At 53.4% G+C, this 14,143-nt stretch overlaps 1 protein-coding gene across 16 annotated transcripts in view; it reads left to right on the top strand.

Annotated features, from left to right (window-relative positions):
- The window catches only part of MACF1 (microtubule actin crosslinking factor 1), a 143,068-nt gene that overhangs the window by 107,099 nt on the left and 21,826 nt on the right, over positions 1 to 14,143 (top strand). For 9 of the 16 annotated variants that reach the window (XM_040535287.1, XM_040535286.1, XM_040535281.1 and 6 more), the window contains 14 exons: positions 1,673 to 1,834; positions 1,978 to 2,148; positions 2,994 to 3,160; positions 4,552 to 4,711; positions 5,190 to 5,516; positions 6,138 to 6,222; positions 7,117 to 7,358; positions 7,790 to 7,996; positions 8,739 to 8,858; positions 10,305 to 10,412; positions 10,770 to 10,988; positions 11,588 to 11,791; positions 12,648 to 12,656; positions 13,814 to 14,045. In XM_040535287.1, the coding sequence (XP_040391221.1) occupies positions 1,673 to 1,834; positions 1,978 to 2,148; positions 2,994 to 3,160; positions 4,552 to 4,711; positions 5,190 to 5,516; positions 6,138 to 6,222; positions 7,117 to 7,358; positions 7,790 to 7,996; positions 8,739 to 8,858; positions 10,305 to 10,412; positions 10,770 to 10,988; positions 11,588 to 11,791; positions 12,648 to 12,656; positions 13,814 to 14,045 (2,413 nt within the window). The remainder of the gene's footprint in view (positions 1 to 1,672; positions 1,835 to 1,977; positions 2,149 to 2,993; positions 3,161 to 4,551; positions 4,712 to 5,189; positions 5,517 to 6,137; positions 6,223 to 7,116; positions 7,359 to 7,789; positions 7,997 to 8,738; positions 8,859 to 10,304; positions 10,413 to 10,769; positions 10,989 to 11,587; positions 11,792 to 12,647; positions 12,657 to 13,813; positions 14,046 to 14,143) is intronic. The other 7 variants (XM_040535292.1, XM_040535291.1, XM_040535289.1 and 4 more) reach the window with 3 other exon arrangements.

The following is a 14,143-nucleotide window of genomic DNA, read 5'->3' as shown; positions in this document are numbered from 1 at the left end:
CACCTGATGCCAGGGCTTTCTGCTGGCCTCCCTCCCTCCCTGCCTGCCTCTGAAGTCCTGGGGTTTGTTTTCACAGTCGATGCTCGTGTGGAGGGCTCGGACCACGCTCAGCCGGGGCTCGCGCTGTGCTGTAGTCAAATGTTTGCATGCCAGACTTATCAGCCTGGTCCTTTTGGGGGTTTGGCTGCTCTAACAGCCAGCTCCATATATAAACAGTAACAGGAGAAGTAGCTGGGGAATTGGTGATTTCATGTCACCATTTACTTCTTATAACCGTAGCATAATTCTCCCTGAGCAAACAGCTCTGGACAATGTCTTCCAGCACACCCTTTAGTTCATGCCCTGCAGTGATACCTCCCTGCTCTCGAGCTGCTGAGCTCCGACAGGAGGAAGTATCCTTCTCTCTGAAAATGGGGAAAGAAAATCAAGGCAACCCCTATTTTTCAGGCAGATTCATTTTTTGGTGCTTTGGCTTTTTTGCCTGCTCTGTATTCCTTCAGAGATAAAGCGATTACCTGGTATGGAGAACCGTGCCGTCCGCAATCCACTGCTGTGCTGGGAGGGGTTTTGCATTTTAGGCTCTGTATCCGAGGGCATTTTTAGATGCCGTCAATGTCCATATATTCTTGGGCACGAAAGGAGGAGGCACGCTTGAGAAAGCAGGCACGCGGCTGTCTGACTTCAGTTCCCAACGCTTTCCAAAAGAGAAAATGTTGCAATGGGGCCGAGCGCTCTAATCCTTTCCAGTGTGCGCTGCAGGGTGACCTGTGCTCTGTATGAGCTCGTAGTCCAAGGGCCCAGAATAAACAATGAGCGACTCCGCTCCCTTTTTTGGGGATTGTATTGCAGGCTGTGGGGACGCAGAAGGCTGCTCGGGACGGGGCCGCGCAGAGCCCGGCGGTGCCGGTGCGCTGGAGGGGGCGCGTGCAGCGAGCGCTGCCTGCTCGGCGGCTGCTTGCAGCAGATCTGGAGCTGCGATAAAGAGCACTTATCTCCTCCACGGAAACAGGATTTTCCCTGCTGCCTCTCGTTACGATGGGGAGCTTCGTTCGCTCTCCTCCTCCTTCCCTATCAAATCTTTTTGTTTTTCAAAGCTTTTCCCCACAGGATTCCCAGGCAGGACCGTGCCAAATATGTGGTGCGGTAAATGACTAGCACATTAATTGCCTATTGCCTTTGTCTTTCGAAATACGGCTAGCTTCTCAGTGTCTGTAATTTCGTGGTTAACAAAACTTGCATGGTGTCAGGTCTCTGTTCTCAACAGCATCGCTGTGAGAATTGCTTTGTTTTTTCCCCAGAAGCGTTATTTCCCAATCGGATGACTGACCATAGCTGATGCTCCAATTTATTCCCCAATTTACATTTTCCACCTTGTTCTGATGCTTTGAAAAAGGAGTTTTCCCGTTTAAAAGCAGGGGTGGCTGTGTATGGACCCCAAGCTGCAGACTCCAAGCCAGCGAGTGCCTGGGACATTCACGTCACTGGGTCAAGGTGCCGGAGGCATTCAGGCAAACCTGCGCAGCTCTAATAAAATCAATGCACCACGACAAGCAGTAGCTACTGCGTCTTTTCTAGAGAAGGGAGCCTGTTGTATCCATGGAATGATGGAGGGGCTGGGCGAGCAGCGTGCGGGTTATAAATAGCTTTTCTCTCCCACCCTTCCCTTGCCCAGCTGTTCCAGAAGGAGCAAGTGGATCCTCTCCAGCTAAAACTGCAGCAAGTGAATGGAGTTGGTCAAGGACTCATCCAAAGCGCCGGGAAAAACTGTGATGTCCAAGGGCTGGAGCATGACATGGAAGAAATCAACACCCGCTGGAACACCCTCAACAAGAAGGTGAGGGCGCGGGCAGGGGCTGGGCCCGGTCCCGCTGGGCCCGCTGGCAGAAGTGGTGCTGGGCAGGGGGCTGAGCCCCAAGCTGCCGGTGCTGGGGGCTGCGGGATCACCCTGACACTGCTGTGGGCGCGGGTGTCATGCAGGTGGCCCAGAGGATCGCCCAGCTGCAGGAGGCCCTGCTGCGCTGCGGGAAGTTCCAGGACGCCCTGGAGCCCTTGCTGAGCTGGCTGACCGACACCGAGGAGCTCATCTCCAACCAGAAACCTCCCTCTGCCGAGTACAAGGTGGTGAAAGCCCAGATCCAGGAGCAGAAGGTGAGCGAGCACGGCGTGGTGGTCAGGCTGGCGTGCAGGGAGGGGGAGCTCTGGAGAGCCAGGTGTTCTTGGGGTCTGAAACCAGCTTAGGTGTACCTGGGACCTACACAGGTCTGCTGCTTTCTCAGCGGCTCTCCTGGTGGTTCCCCACACGTCGATGTGGGAAGCAGGCAGCTTGTTTGTCCACACTTGCTATCTGCATGGTCTAAGTCTCCAGCGTGACTTTATTGTCGTACTGCCTCTTGAGGTTTGCTGCTGGTTTTGCTGGTTGGCCATGTTTTTCTAGCCCTAGATTCGGTTTTGTTTGTGCTGATAATTCTGCTGTGTCAGGAGCAAGCTGGTGTTATAGTTACTGGTTTGGCTATTTGAACAAAACGAACGTACAAACTAAGAGCCAACCCAAGGCGCAGCAGTGTTTGCAGAGATAACAAGCCTGGGTCACAGCCTGCCTTTGTGAGCCTGCAGATGAAAGTTCAAGTGCGGTCATGGCAAAATGTCTTAAAAGTGAATTCTTACTGAGGCTTGGTCCATTGTGTTGAGATTTTGAAGAGGAAATTTAAGGGAAAGTTAAAAACTTGATCTCGATAGATTTGGGGGAAGGATGGGGAAGCCTCTGAGAAGTTCTCTGGCTCTGAAACCAGTTCAAAAGTGAAATCAGTCTCTTTTGAATTGGTTTTGATGGTGGAGGCAGAAGACAGTGGTTATCCCACTTGGCTGGCCTTGGTCTCAGCCCAGTGCTTATCAATGGTTTTCAGACACAGAAATCTGATCTCTGAGGAATGCAAGAGGTTCTGCTGACCCATCTGGTAACTTCTATCCCCTTTCTCTCGTTGCTGATGCTAAAGCTGCTCCAGCGACTTCTGGACGATCGCAAAGCCACTGTTGAGATGATCCAAGCCGAGGGCGGGAGGATCGCGCAGTCGGCCGAGCCAGCAGACAGGGAGAAGATCGTCTGCCAGCTGGAGAGCCTGGAGAGCAGATGGGCAGGGCTGCTCCGCAGGGCGGCCGCCAGGTGAGAGCCGCGGGGAGTGACCGCGCTGCCCCTTGGCTCGGAGCCGGGAGGTTTCTCTGAGCCTCTTTCTCTCTGTGCTCTGCCCCTTGCTCCGTCTGCATGCCGGGTGATCTCCCTCGGGCCTCACCGCCCCTTCCTGAAGCCAGGGGGGCATGCCGGAGGCAAGAGAGCTGCTCTGCTGCTGTTCTGCATTCCTGGCTTGATCCCTCGTGGGCAGCTCTGGTAGCCCAGAGAAGCGAAGAGTTTTGTTTGCTTTACAGCCCTCAGAGGGTCTGTTACACTGGCCAAGAACATGGGATGGGCTTATCTTGTAATTCATGGCGCCCCGGAGCTTTACAGAGTTTGGCCACTTGCATGTCCCCTCTGTGACAACGGTACTGCTTTTATTGTTCTCGGGCTTGTTTTGCTCAATGGCTGGGCTGGCCTCTGGCTGGCTGGAGCTGGAGCTTTTGTTCCTCGCACGCACTGGTCAGCGAGGCGAGAGGCCGTGCAGGCAGCCGCAGGTGGTGGTTCGCTGGTCAGCCCTGGTGGCCGCTCCGCCTGCATGGGCAACAGCATGTGGAGAGCTGGCAGAGAGCTCTGTGCAGATACATCCTGGAAACCACAGCTGGAAAACATGAGAAATCAAAGCCTCTTTGGGAGCTGAAGTAGATAGCAGTGGTTTACAATGGCAGGGAAGAGCTCAGATTAAACAAATTCCCTGCAGGGGATGGATGTTATTTTTATTCCTTTAAGCTTTAACATCTAGCTTTAGCAGCAACATCCTGTTGACACCTTTCTGCTGCCTGAATCTCATTTACAAGCTTCTTGTTGCTACATAAGCTAATATGTCAGGTTACAAAGTCACTTCTGAGGGCCGAATTTGACCTCCCGGTGTTTGAAATGGCTGCAGCCTGGATGGAGTGTCCGTCCAGCGCTGTGCCGCTGCCAGGCTCTCTTTGAACAGCAGCTCAGCAGCTCGGAAAGACCAAGAGCTCGGCTACGAGCTGGCCCACATTGAAGGCTCTCTGAGGTGGGGATATTAACAGAAGAAAAGTAGCACAAAGGGAGCCTTTCTGCCGCCTTCACTGGAGAATGAATTGGATCCTAAAGGAACAGCTGCAGAAAAAAGCTTATTTTGCAGATTCTCTGCATTGCTTTTTGTGTTTGCGTTGCAGCTTGCCTGACAAGGTGTCTCACCTTGCACTGCACAGAGCTGCTTCTGTTCCTCCTTCCTGTCACGGTGCTTTCTGAAGTATTTCCACTTTGGCTTCTGATTCTGTTGAAGCCCGTTACGGCTTCCTGGTGCGGAGCCCTGTTGGCAACAGGGCAGTGCCTGTGCTCAGAGCTGCTTCCCGTTCTCTGTTCCAAGGGGAGCTGCTCCTTAGTGTTTTGTTTCATCCCTGATACAGGCAGAAGCAGCTGGAGGACATCCTGGTTCTGGCAAAGCAGTTCCACGAAACCACAGAGCCCGTTTCAGACTGGCTGTCGGTGACAGAGAAGAAGCTGGCCAACTCTGAGCCCATTGGTACCCAGACTGCCAAAATCCAGCAGCAGATCAGCCGGCACAAGGTAGGGACCCGTGCGTGGATGAGAGCCGCCAGTGGAGGCGGTTGGCATCAGGTCTCTCTCTGGTTGATGTTTCTGCTGTGGCAAGGTGGGTTTTGGCACCAACGAGCCTTGGTGGTGATCAGAGAGGATCCTCTCCATAGGGTCAGCAGCCTATGCGGGCCGCTTTATGTGCAGAGAAGGCTGCAAACCCTAGCCCACTGATGTGGGTAATATTTAATTGATGTCAGTGTACCTCACGAGGAATGTATCTGCTTCTGGATAGAAAAAACACTCCCGTTTTCATGTTTCTGTTAAACTTTTTTTTTTTTAGTATACTTTGCCCGTTCCCGGGTGGGTTTTGCATCTCCGTCATTCCTTCAGTTGCATTCATCATTTCTGTTTCCCCTTTGTTTGACTGTGTTTTTTGTTTTGTTTTGTTTTTATCTCATCTTTTCACTCATGTTTGTTTCGTTGTCCATTTTGTCCTCCCGGCTTTCAGGCTCTAGAGGAAGAGATAGAGAGCCAGGCGGCCGACGTGGCTCAGGTGGTCAGAGTCGGGCAGAGCCTCTCCGCCCTGAGCTGTGCCGCCGAGCAGAGGCTGCTGGCAGAGAAGCTGGACTCTCTGCAGGGCCGCTACGGCGAGGTCCGCGAGCGGTGCTGCCGGAAGGCAGCGCTGCTGGAGCAGGCCCTGTGTAACGCGAGGCTCTTTGGGGAGGAGGAGGTGGAAGTGCTCAACTGGCTGGCTGAGGTCGAGGACAAGCTCGGCTCGGTATCCGTAAAGGATTACAAACGGGACGTCCTGCAGAAGCAGCATGCTGACCAGCTGGTATTTTCCATTTTCTTCCACGTTTATGTTATTTATTTTGTTGCATTTATTTGCTTTTTTTCATTTGTTTCTGGTCTGACTTTAATTTTAACCAGCAGCAGAACAAGCTTTGACTTTTCTAGGCTTGGAGAAGTGTAAAGAGATTTCATGTGCTAAAAACAATAATTGAAGCCCAAAAAACGGGTTTCCCAGGGGAAACTTCAAATGATTCATTTGCTTTGTGAACAATGTCTGAGCAAGCTTGGCCACCCTGTGCCTTTAGAAAGCTGTTTGCTGTTTCCAAGAATGTGAATTTGAAAAGCCCGGTGGGTTTTCCAAACTAGGTTGGCCACCGAGGAAGCAGTCTGCTTCCGCTCCGTGGGGGCTGTGAAAGCTCTTTTCAAGAGTAAGTTCTTCAGTAATACATACCCTAGGGTTTGGGGTGGGTTTTGCTTTTGAGATTGGTCCCAGAAGTTCCAATAAGTCCCACAGCAGGAGAATGTTGACTGGACTGGAGTCAGATCTGTTGTCCACCCCTGCTGTGCCAGCAGGTCCTGCTCTCTTAGCATCTGTCTGATGCTGGCCAGCAGGACACAGAGATGACCATGCGAAAGGTTAACTCCAGTTTGCCTTTCTGTCCAGGCTTTGAACGAGGAAATTGTGAACAGGAAGAAGAATGTGGACCAGGCCATTAGAAATGGGCAGGCTCTTCTGAAGCAAACCACAGGTAAGGCCAGGAGCTGGGCGTGCTCTGGCTGACGGGCAGGGGTCTGGGAAGCGCCCGTCCCCTGCACTGTGCTTGCTGGGAGGTCTGTGCAGAGGAGGCTGCTGTCCCTCAGAGCTGACAGAAAATTCCCAAAGTAGCTGTTGTACAGCCAGACCTGGATGCCGAGCCACATGTGCTCCGGCTTAGTAAATCCCAAATACCAACCCCCAGCTCTGAGAGTGGCAATTCCAACTGGCTGCTCGGCAGTTCTCAGCACGGAGCAGCCCTCTAACACTAGGCAGGGTTTTCTCCTTGCATCCAGCTGCTAAATCACATGGAAAGAGGTTAAAAATACACCAAACCCTTTCCTAATATTGCTTTCCCATACTAAGCAGTTGTTGCTGTTGCCACGTGGGTGTGAGTTTGTGTTTATGAGTGGGAAGAGAGGTCGGGGCAATGCATTTCCTTCAGATGTGGTCTGCTCTGAGCAGATGTGCAGACCTCTGTCCTTGTGGGAGCCCTGGAGCAGGAAGAGGAATTACAAAGAATTTGGCTTGCAATCTCCTGTCCCCTCGGAAATAACAGTAGAGAGTGAATTGGACCTTTTCTTGTGGAGCTGTGACATATTAGCTGAGAGCTGAGTTCTGGTGGCTCTGGGGCTTGTGGCAAAGAGAGGCTTCACAGCACATTTCCTTCCTATTATAGGCAGGAGGTGGCCGTTACACTGGCTGGCAGAAAGTGTCAGCTCTGAGAGTAGCTTCCTGGCTGTAAAAATAGGCTGCTAAGCTTCACTGACGTGCAGAAAAGTGAGACTGAAAGTAGCTATTTACAATGGGGGACAGGGCAGCTGGCTGCTCAAACCCCCCTGCAGCTCCCTCTGCCTGGCGTCACTCAGCCCCTCTTGGTGTCCCGCAGGGGAGGAGGTGTTGCTCATCCAAGAGAAGCTGGACGGAATTAAGACCCGCTACTCGGACATCACCGCCACCAGCTCCAAGGCGCTGCGCACGCTGGAGCAGGCTCGCCAGCTGGCCACCAAGTTCCAGTCCACGCACGAGGAGCTCAACTCCTGGATGAGCAAAGTGGAGGAAGAGCTGGCATCCAGCGGGGGACAGTCCCCGGCCGGCGAGCAGATACCACAGTTCCAGCAGAGGCAGAAGGTGGGGAGCAGCGACGCAGCATGCAGGGGGCAGGGACACGAGGGCTGTGTGGGAGGAGAGCTGGCGAGGTTTGCTCGGTGCCTGGGCAGGGAGCGTGGGATAGGCGGTCTGGGACCGTGTTAGGTGGGGATGGGAACAAAGGAGCCCATTGCTCCTTAGTGCAGAGCTGGTGGCTGCTGCGTGTCGCTGTGTTTGTGGGGAAGCCGCCCTCCTTCTCCGCCTCCTCGGCACTCACACATCTGCTAGTGAGCAGCCCAACCCGCCAGGCCATGCACGTGCTGGCTCTGAGAACAGCTGGGCTGGAGAGCTCGTGCCAGCAGGGAGAAGGGGAGGAACCCGGTCACAAAACCGCTGCAAACCCAGCAGCCAGGTCTGCCCGGGTAGCTGGCACTGCCACCAGAAGGACATGTGTCCGTGTGTGCCTTCCCCAGGAGCTGAAGAAGGAGGTGATGGAGCAGCGGCTCGTTCTGGACACAGTGAATGAGGTGAGCCGAGCACTGCTGGAGCTGGTGCCCTGGCGAGCCCGCGAGGGGCTGGATAAACTCGTCTCGGACACCAACGAGCGCTACAAGCTGGTCAGCGACACCATCAAGCAGCGGGTGGAGGAGATAGATGCTGCTATTCAGAGGTCTCAGCAGGTAATTTGATGAACTCCAGGGCCTCCAGGAGGGTTTCTGGGATGAGTGGGAGCAGGAGGGCCTGCACACCGCCGGGCAGGACGGCTGCCATCCTGTTGTGACAGCATGAGGTTGTTCCAGGGTAGCAGCCTGCTCGGAAAGATTCGTTCTGTATGGAGTGGAGGCTGTGGAGTGCCACGAATAACTGCCTGTACTGGCTTTGAGCACTGCCTCCACAGAACTGAATGTGCAAGCGAAATTATCGTGTAAAGTAGAGCTGTCCCTTGCCCCGCAAATGGAGAGGGTGTGGAGAAAGGTGGCAGCATCCCTGTGCTTGCTGTGTCACCATGATGCCCTGAGCCCAAAACTGCCGCAGGAGCATCCCCATGGCCCTGGCTGCCCTCAGCAGAGGGGAGCTCTCTGTCAGAAAGCCATGGCCTGTGCTGGCAGGCATTCCTGCAATAGAGGATGTGTGTGTTAGTGCACGTGGCTGTGTTAACGCGGCCTCTGTGCAGGTGTTCAGCTGTTGGCCTTCCAGGCACAGGGTCAGGGTGTGTGGGGTCACCACTTACATCTTTCAGAAGGGCCCTTGTTTTTTAAACCCTTGCAACAAGGATGTAGATGTCACTAGTGCCCTGGGTCCATGCTGGTAGGGACAGCGAGCTCCCTGCTACGCTCTGCTCAAACCAGAGCAGAGATGGGCCCAGAGGCCGCTCTGCCCCGCGGCCTCGGCTGACAGCAGCCTCCCTTCTCCCTCCACCAGTATGAGCAGGCGGCCGATGCGGAGCTGGCCTGGGTCGCTGAGACCAAGCGGAAACTGATGGCTCTCGGTCCCATTCGGCTGGAGCAGGACCAGACGACGGCCCAGCTGCAGGTGCAGAAGGTAGGAGCGGCGTGCATGCGGCTGCCAGGAGGAGCGGGTAGGCGCGGAGGTGGTGGTCTGTGGGCAGTGGGAGGGAGGGCTGGGGCTGGGGCTAGGGCTGTCTGTCAGGGCAGTGGAGCTCTGTAGGGGCTTCTGGTCTTTGTACAGCTGAGCCCAGAGCTCCGAGAGAGGTGCAACATGTGCCCTGGGTAAGTAAAAGGAAAAAGGAAGGAGAAGAAGGCTTTAGACAAATGAAGTGTTGGACATCTGAAGAGCCTTGAGCAGCTCAGGGCGCCAGAGAGCTGTTCATACGAGCTGAAGACGGAGCGAGCTGGGGTCGCCGGGGCCGCACCTCGGCGCTGTGCCCGACTTGCCCGGTTGTTCGGGGCCAGGCCACTGCTCCTGCCCGGGCTGCCCTCGAGGGAGGTGTTCCTTCCTTCCAGGGCTCTGCCCCGGCCACGGCAGCGAGCTCTACCTGTGTGTTGCAGGCACTGCTGGCAGGAGCAGCTTGGAGAGCTGTACCTATTGATTAATGAGGGTACTTTTACATTTGCTTTCTGCTCATTGTTCCTTCCAGTGGGGGACTCCTAGTTTCACTTGCGGCAGCCAGCTATGGAACAAAGAGAAGCTTTTTTTTTTTGCCTTTTTTTTTTTTTATATATCTTCAAGATGAGCTCATGCCTGAAAGAACATGCACTTTAAATAAACGGCCCTTTTCTTCCCACACCAGCCTCAGCAATCAGAGCAGCGTACATGCTTATTGGATTTTGTGCATTTGAAACAAAAAAAAAAACACACAACACATCGTTATAATGGACGGGGACTGAAGCATTGAGCATTAAGTTAAATTGAGCTCAGCCTGGCTCCCCGCTGCTTGTGGATGTTGTTAATCATGTCGACCTGGGGAATGGCGAAGTTATGGGTAGACACAGTACTGGAGAGCATGGTTTGGGGGGCTTGAAGTATTCGCTGAACTGATCACAAATGGGTGGTGGAGCTTGTCCTGTGCAGGCAGGGAGCCCTTGGGCCAGGGACCTGCACACAAACGTGTGCCCTCGCGTTCTTCCCCGAGGCACAGCAGTGTTAGACTGACTGACTGCTACCTGGCGTTTTGGGGGGGGGGGGGGGGGCTGCATGCAGGGCAGCCGTGGGTTTCTGATCCGTGGGACGATGACCTGGGTGTGGAAGTTGCTTGGAGTCTGACCTGACACCTAATTTCGAGTGCCATTTTCAGGCCTTTGAAAGAGAGAGGTTAGAATAGGTGAGCAGTGAGAAAGCAATGCAGTTATCTGCCTTTTCAGCCAGATGCTCGGTGTGCCATGGGATGCTGGTGCTGAGTTTCGTGCGATCTCCATGGTGCTGGGGCTGGGCAGCCTGGCGGGGCGGGAGGGCCCCTCACGGGGCTGGGGAGGGGTGGTCAGGCTCCCTTCTCATTCTTTCCCTTTCTTTGGACATTCCTTTCTGCAGGCTTTTTCCATCGACATTATTCGGCACAAAGACTCTATGGATGAACTGTTCAGCCAGCGCAACGAGATCTTTGGGACGTGTGGGGAAGAACAAAAAGCTGTTCTCCAGGTGAGCCTCGCTGATATTTAGTGCTGGGGGGGAGACGAGGCGGGGAGAAGGCGAGCGCTCGGCTCTTGCACAGTCTGAAGCAGTTTAAAATTACTCCATCTTCAGGAATTCCCACCAGTGACACTTAGCAGAGATCTCTTTATATTTATTAGTCTCTTTTATTGCAGTATTTTTATTGCAGTGTTTGGGGAAGGAGGATAGTGAGATTTCTGAGGCTGCTTTAATTGGAATTACAGTTTGTGCACGTGGATCGACGCCACCGAGCGCACCTCCTGCTCTTCCAGCTCACAGCGTGCGGCTGGCAGTGTTCCTGTGCCCTTTTGCATCCATCGCTAACTCTCCTCCCGTTCCTTTTAGGAGAAAACAGAGTCCCTGGTGCAGCAGTATGAAGCCGTGAGCCAGCTCAACTCAGAGCGCTACGCTCGTCTGGAGCGTGCGCAGGTCCTGGTGAACCAGTTTTGGGAGACCTACGAGGAGCTGAACCCTTGGATTGAGGAAACGCAGGCCCTGATCTCGCAGCTGCCCCCTCCAGCCATCGACCACGAGCAGCTCAAGCAGCAGCAGGAGGACATGAGGGTAAGGCGATGGCTGAGCCCGCAGCTCCTGCGCCAGCTATTGCTGGGTCAGCACTTCTGGCTTGAATGGAGGTGCAGCACTCACAGGGCCAGCGTGGGCCATTTTTCTGTTTTGTTTTGTTTTTTTTTTTCCCTGTTCTTTTCTTTCTGGGGATCGTACCTATGTAACACAAGGGTGCCTTGGTCATACCACTTGGGAATCACTAGATAGGTTGGATCATTTCTTACTAAAATACAGATGAAACCCAGGGGAGCCTGGTTGTCTCTGGATCTCTTGCCTGACTGCAGTATGGAGAAGAGCATTGTACTTTTAGGGTAGAGAGATGCAAAGGAAGTTTTTATTGTCATCCCCTTGGGGACCACAGGGAGGGTCAACAGACAGAGCTGCCTGGGGCAGCTCGAGTGGGGCGGCGTGCCTGTGTACACCATGGGAAGAGCCGAGCACCACGTGTTCGGCACATGCTGGGTCAAGAAATCTGTGGTGTGCGTGCACTACCAAATGCAATCGTGGCTCTTTTGAGTGTTGTGTGAAATAAATAGGCAGCAGCTCTCAGTAGACTTCTAAACAATTGTCTTTCCCCCCCCCATCTTATTCCCTAGCAACTGAGAGAGTCTATTGCTGAACATAAGCCTCACATTGACAAGCTGCTGAAAATCGGACCACAGCTCAAGGACCTCAACCCTGAGGAAGGGGAGATGGTGCAGAAAAAGTACTCAACAGCAGAGGCCATGTACGCCAAAATCAAGGAGGAGGTGTGTCAGCGGGCTCTTGCGCTCGATGAAGCTGTCTCGCAGTCCACTCAGGTACGCTTCTGGGGTGCCAAGCAGCCAAGTCTGCTAAGCGTTTATTGCAGTCCCCTGGGGAAGCCACGTGCTTTGAAATGCAGTTTTATTCCTATGCTAGGATTGTAAAACCCTTTATAGGGCACAACATAGGCAGACACCTTCAGGGTAGTTTTCAGCTGACTGCTGGGCAGGGCCCCTGCTCAGTACTGACCGCAGAAGGAGGGGAGAAGGAGTTTGAATCTAGACATGGTAAATAGAGCAATAAATTTTTACAACCTTCATAATGATGCTCATTCAAAGGGGCTATTTTGGCATCCACCCAAGGTTGGGAGGGCCCAGAGAGCCTCCTTAAAGAGCTCAGAGTGATAAGTTTAATTTCTGATAAGCAAAGCACTGCTGTGTGTGAACAGCTGCAGGATCGTTTGTATGGGAGAGCTAATTGCCATCTCCAGGGTCTGGGCATCTCTAGAGGAGACCTACGGATTGGTGGCTGCGGGATCAGAGATACGAAAGGAAGGGCAGAGATTGTAGGTGCTAAAGGTCATAAGGGGGTAACGAGTTTCTGCCACACAGGTTCAGGGTTTATGGTTCTTAGTTATGTTTCATTTCACCCAGTGTTACTGTAGTGCAGTTGGTTTTTGTCATGTCTGGGTGTCTTTTTTTTTTTTTTAATTTTATTTTATTCCTGTATTGTTTAGTCACTTCTCTTGGTTTGCACTTGTATTAACTCCAAGTTTTTCCCCCCCACACATCCCTCCCGTCTCATCTCTCACTCACATTGTGGAATGTGTTATCTGTGTGTGTTGCTGCCTGTTCCTGTCTTCCCCACATGGTCCCATTTCATTGTTGTGTTGACTACGCCCCACCATTGCAGATTACAGAGGTAAGCCCCACCATGGTAGACATTCATTTACACTCTTTCCTTGGGCTGAAACGATTCTGTTTTACACCCAGGCTTTTATTTCTGGTTCATGCACAGCTCAGCTGAACTTGCTTAAGAACTAACTGAGGGGGAAAAAAAGTCACGTTTCTGAGATGGCTTTTGTTGCATTGCTGCCTGGTTTCAGCCGTGGCCAGCTTCCACTGGGAATGCTTCATGTAAAGCAGAGGTTTCGCTTTTGAAGCGGTTTGCACTGGTGCACAGAGCTTTCTGCTCTAGCTGAACTTCCCATTTGCTTCTGCTTGTTGGCTAAGCCAGCGTGCCCATGATCAACTTTGCACAAGATCCCATCTCGTCTCTGCTGTTAGCTGGGACTGGGCAAAAGCCAATGCTGGCATCCTGCAGGGGGAGACATGAGGAGCACCGGGGCTGGCAGCCCGGTGCAGCAGGGCTGCCCTCCTTCTCACCAGCAGGGATGACTTGGTGTCTTTCAGGCCAAAGTTGACTTTTCTTCATTAAAAAAAACATAAAGCCATATGTATATTTAAAAAAAAAAAAAGCAAACTATGCTAGACCCTCTTCCTTGGCTTTCTGATTTTGCTTTTGTTGAAGCCCCCATTCCTTGGCAGCTCACTCTGCTCCTCCCTGTGTGCATGCAGCCTTCCCCCGTTTCCCCCTGACCGTGCCAGGGCGGTTTTCTTGCTCTCGTTGCACCAAGCTGAGGTTTCCTTCAGCACCAAACACAGGCGCTCTTCCAGCAGCGTCTCTGCGCAGATGATAAAACAAATGGGATTTGGTTTTCGTGTCACGCTGCCCATCCGCCAGCAGCGGGACAGCAGTCAAAACGTTAATGTTACGGGTTGAACATCATCACAAAGCGCTGCCGTGTTTGGTTCACAGTTGCCTGTGCCGGCGCTGTGTGTGTTTGGCTGACTTAGGGTTGGATTCCTTTGAGTTGGTGCAGCCCGGGGCTGTGTGCAGCAAATAAGAGCTGAGGCAGGCATGAACAGGAGGCTGCAGGTGTAATTGCTGTTGCTGGCAATGTTTGTCCTCTCTGAGAGGCCGCTGGGCGCAGCGCTAAGGGCTGTTGCACAGGCAGGGAGTGATGCAGTGCTGTTTAATCTCATCTCACCTGCCCTAATGGACTTGCTCCTCCCCAGTTCCATGACAAGATCGAGCCGATGCTGGAGACGCTGGAGACCCTCTCCTCCCGCCTGCGCATGCCGCCCCTCATTCCCGCCGAGGTCGACAAGATCCGGGAGTGCATCAGCGAGAACAAAAACGCCACGGTGGAGCTGGAGAAGCTGCAACCCTCCTTCGAGGCTCTGAAACGCCGTGGGGAAGAGCTGATCGGCAGATCGCAGGGAACAGACAAGGACCTGGCAGCGAAAGGTATCTCGGGGTGGTATCAGCCAGAGGAGAATTGTTTCTCCTCTGTATATGTGACTGCTCAGGCTGAGGTTTCAGCTCAGCTGAGCTGAGCCATCGCC

The sequence above is a fragment of the Cygnus olor genome, chromosome 23, assembly GCF_009769625.2.
Source record: "Cygnus olor isolate bCygOlo1 chromosome 23, bCygOlo1.pri.v2, whole genome shotgun sequence".
Taxonomy (NCBI): domain Eukaryota; kingdom Metazoa; phylum Chordata; class Aves; order Anseriformes; family Anatidae; genus Cygnus; species Cygnus olor.
The sequence above is the reverse complement of the archived record's forward strand: the minus strand, read 5'-3'. Positions and strand labels throughout refer to the sequence as shown.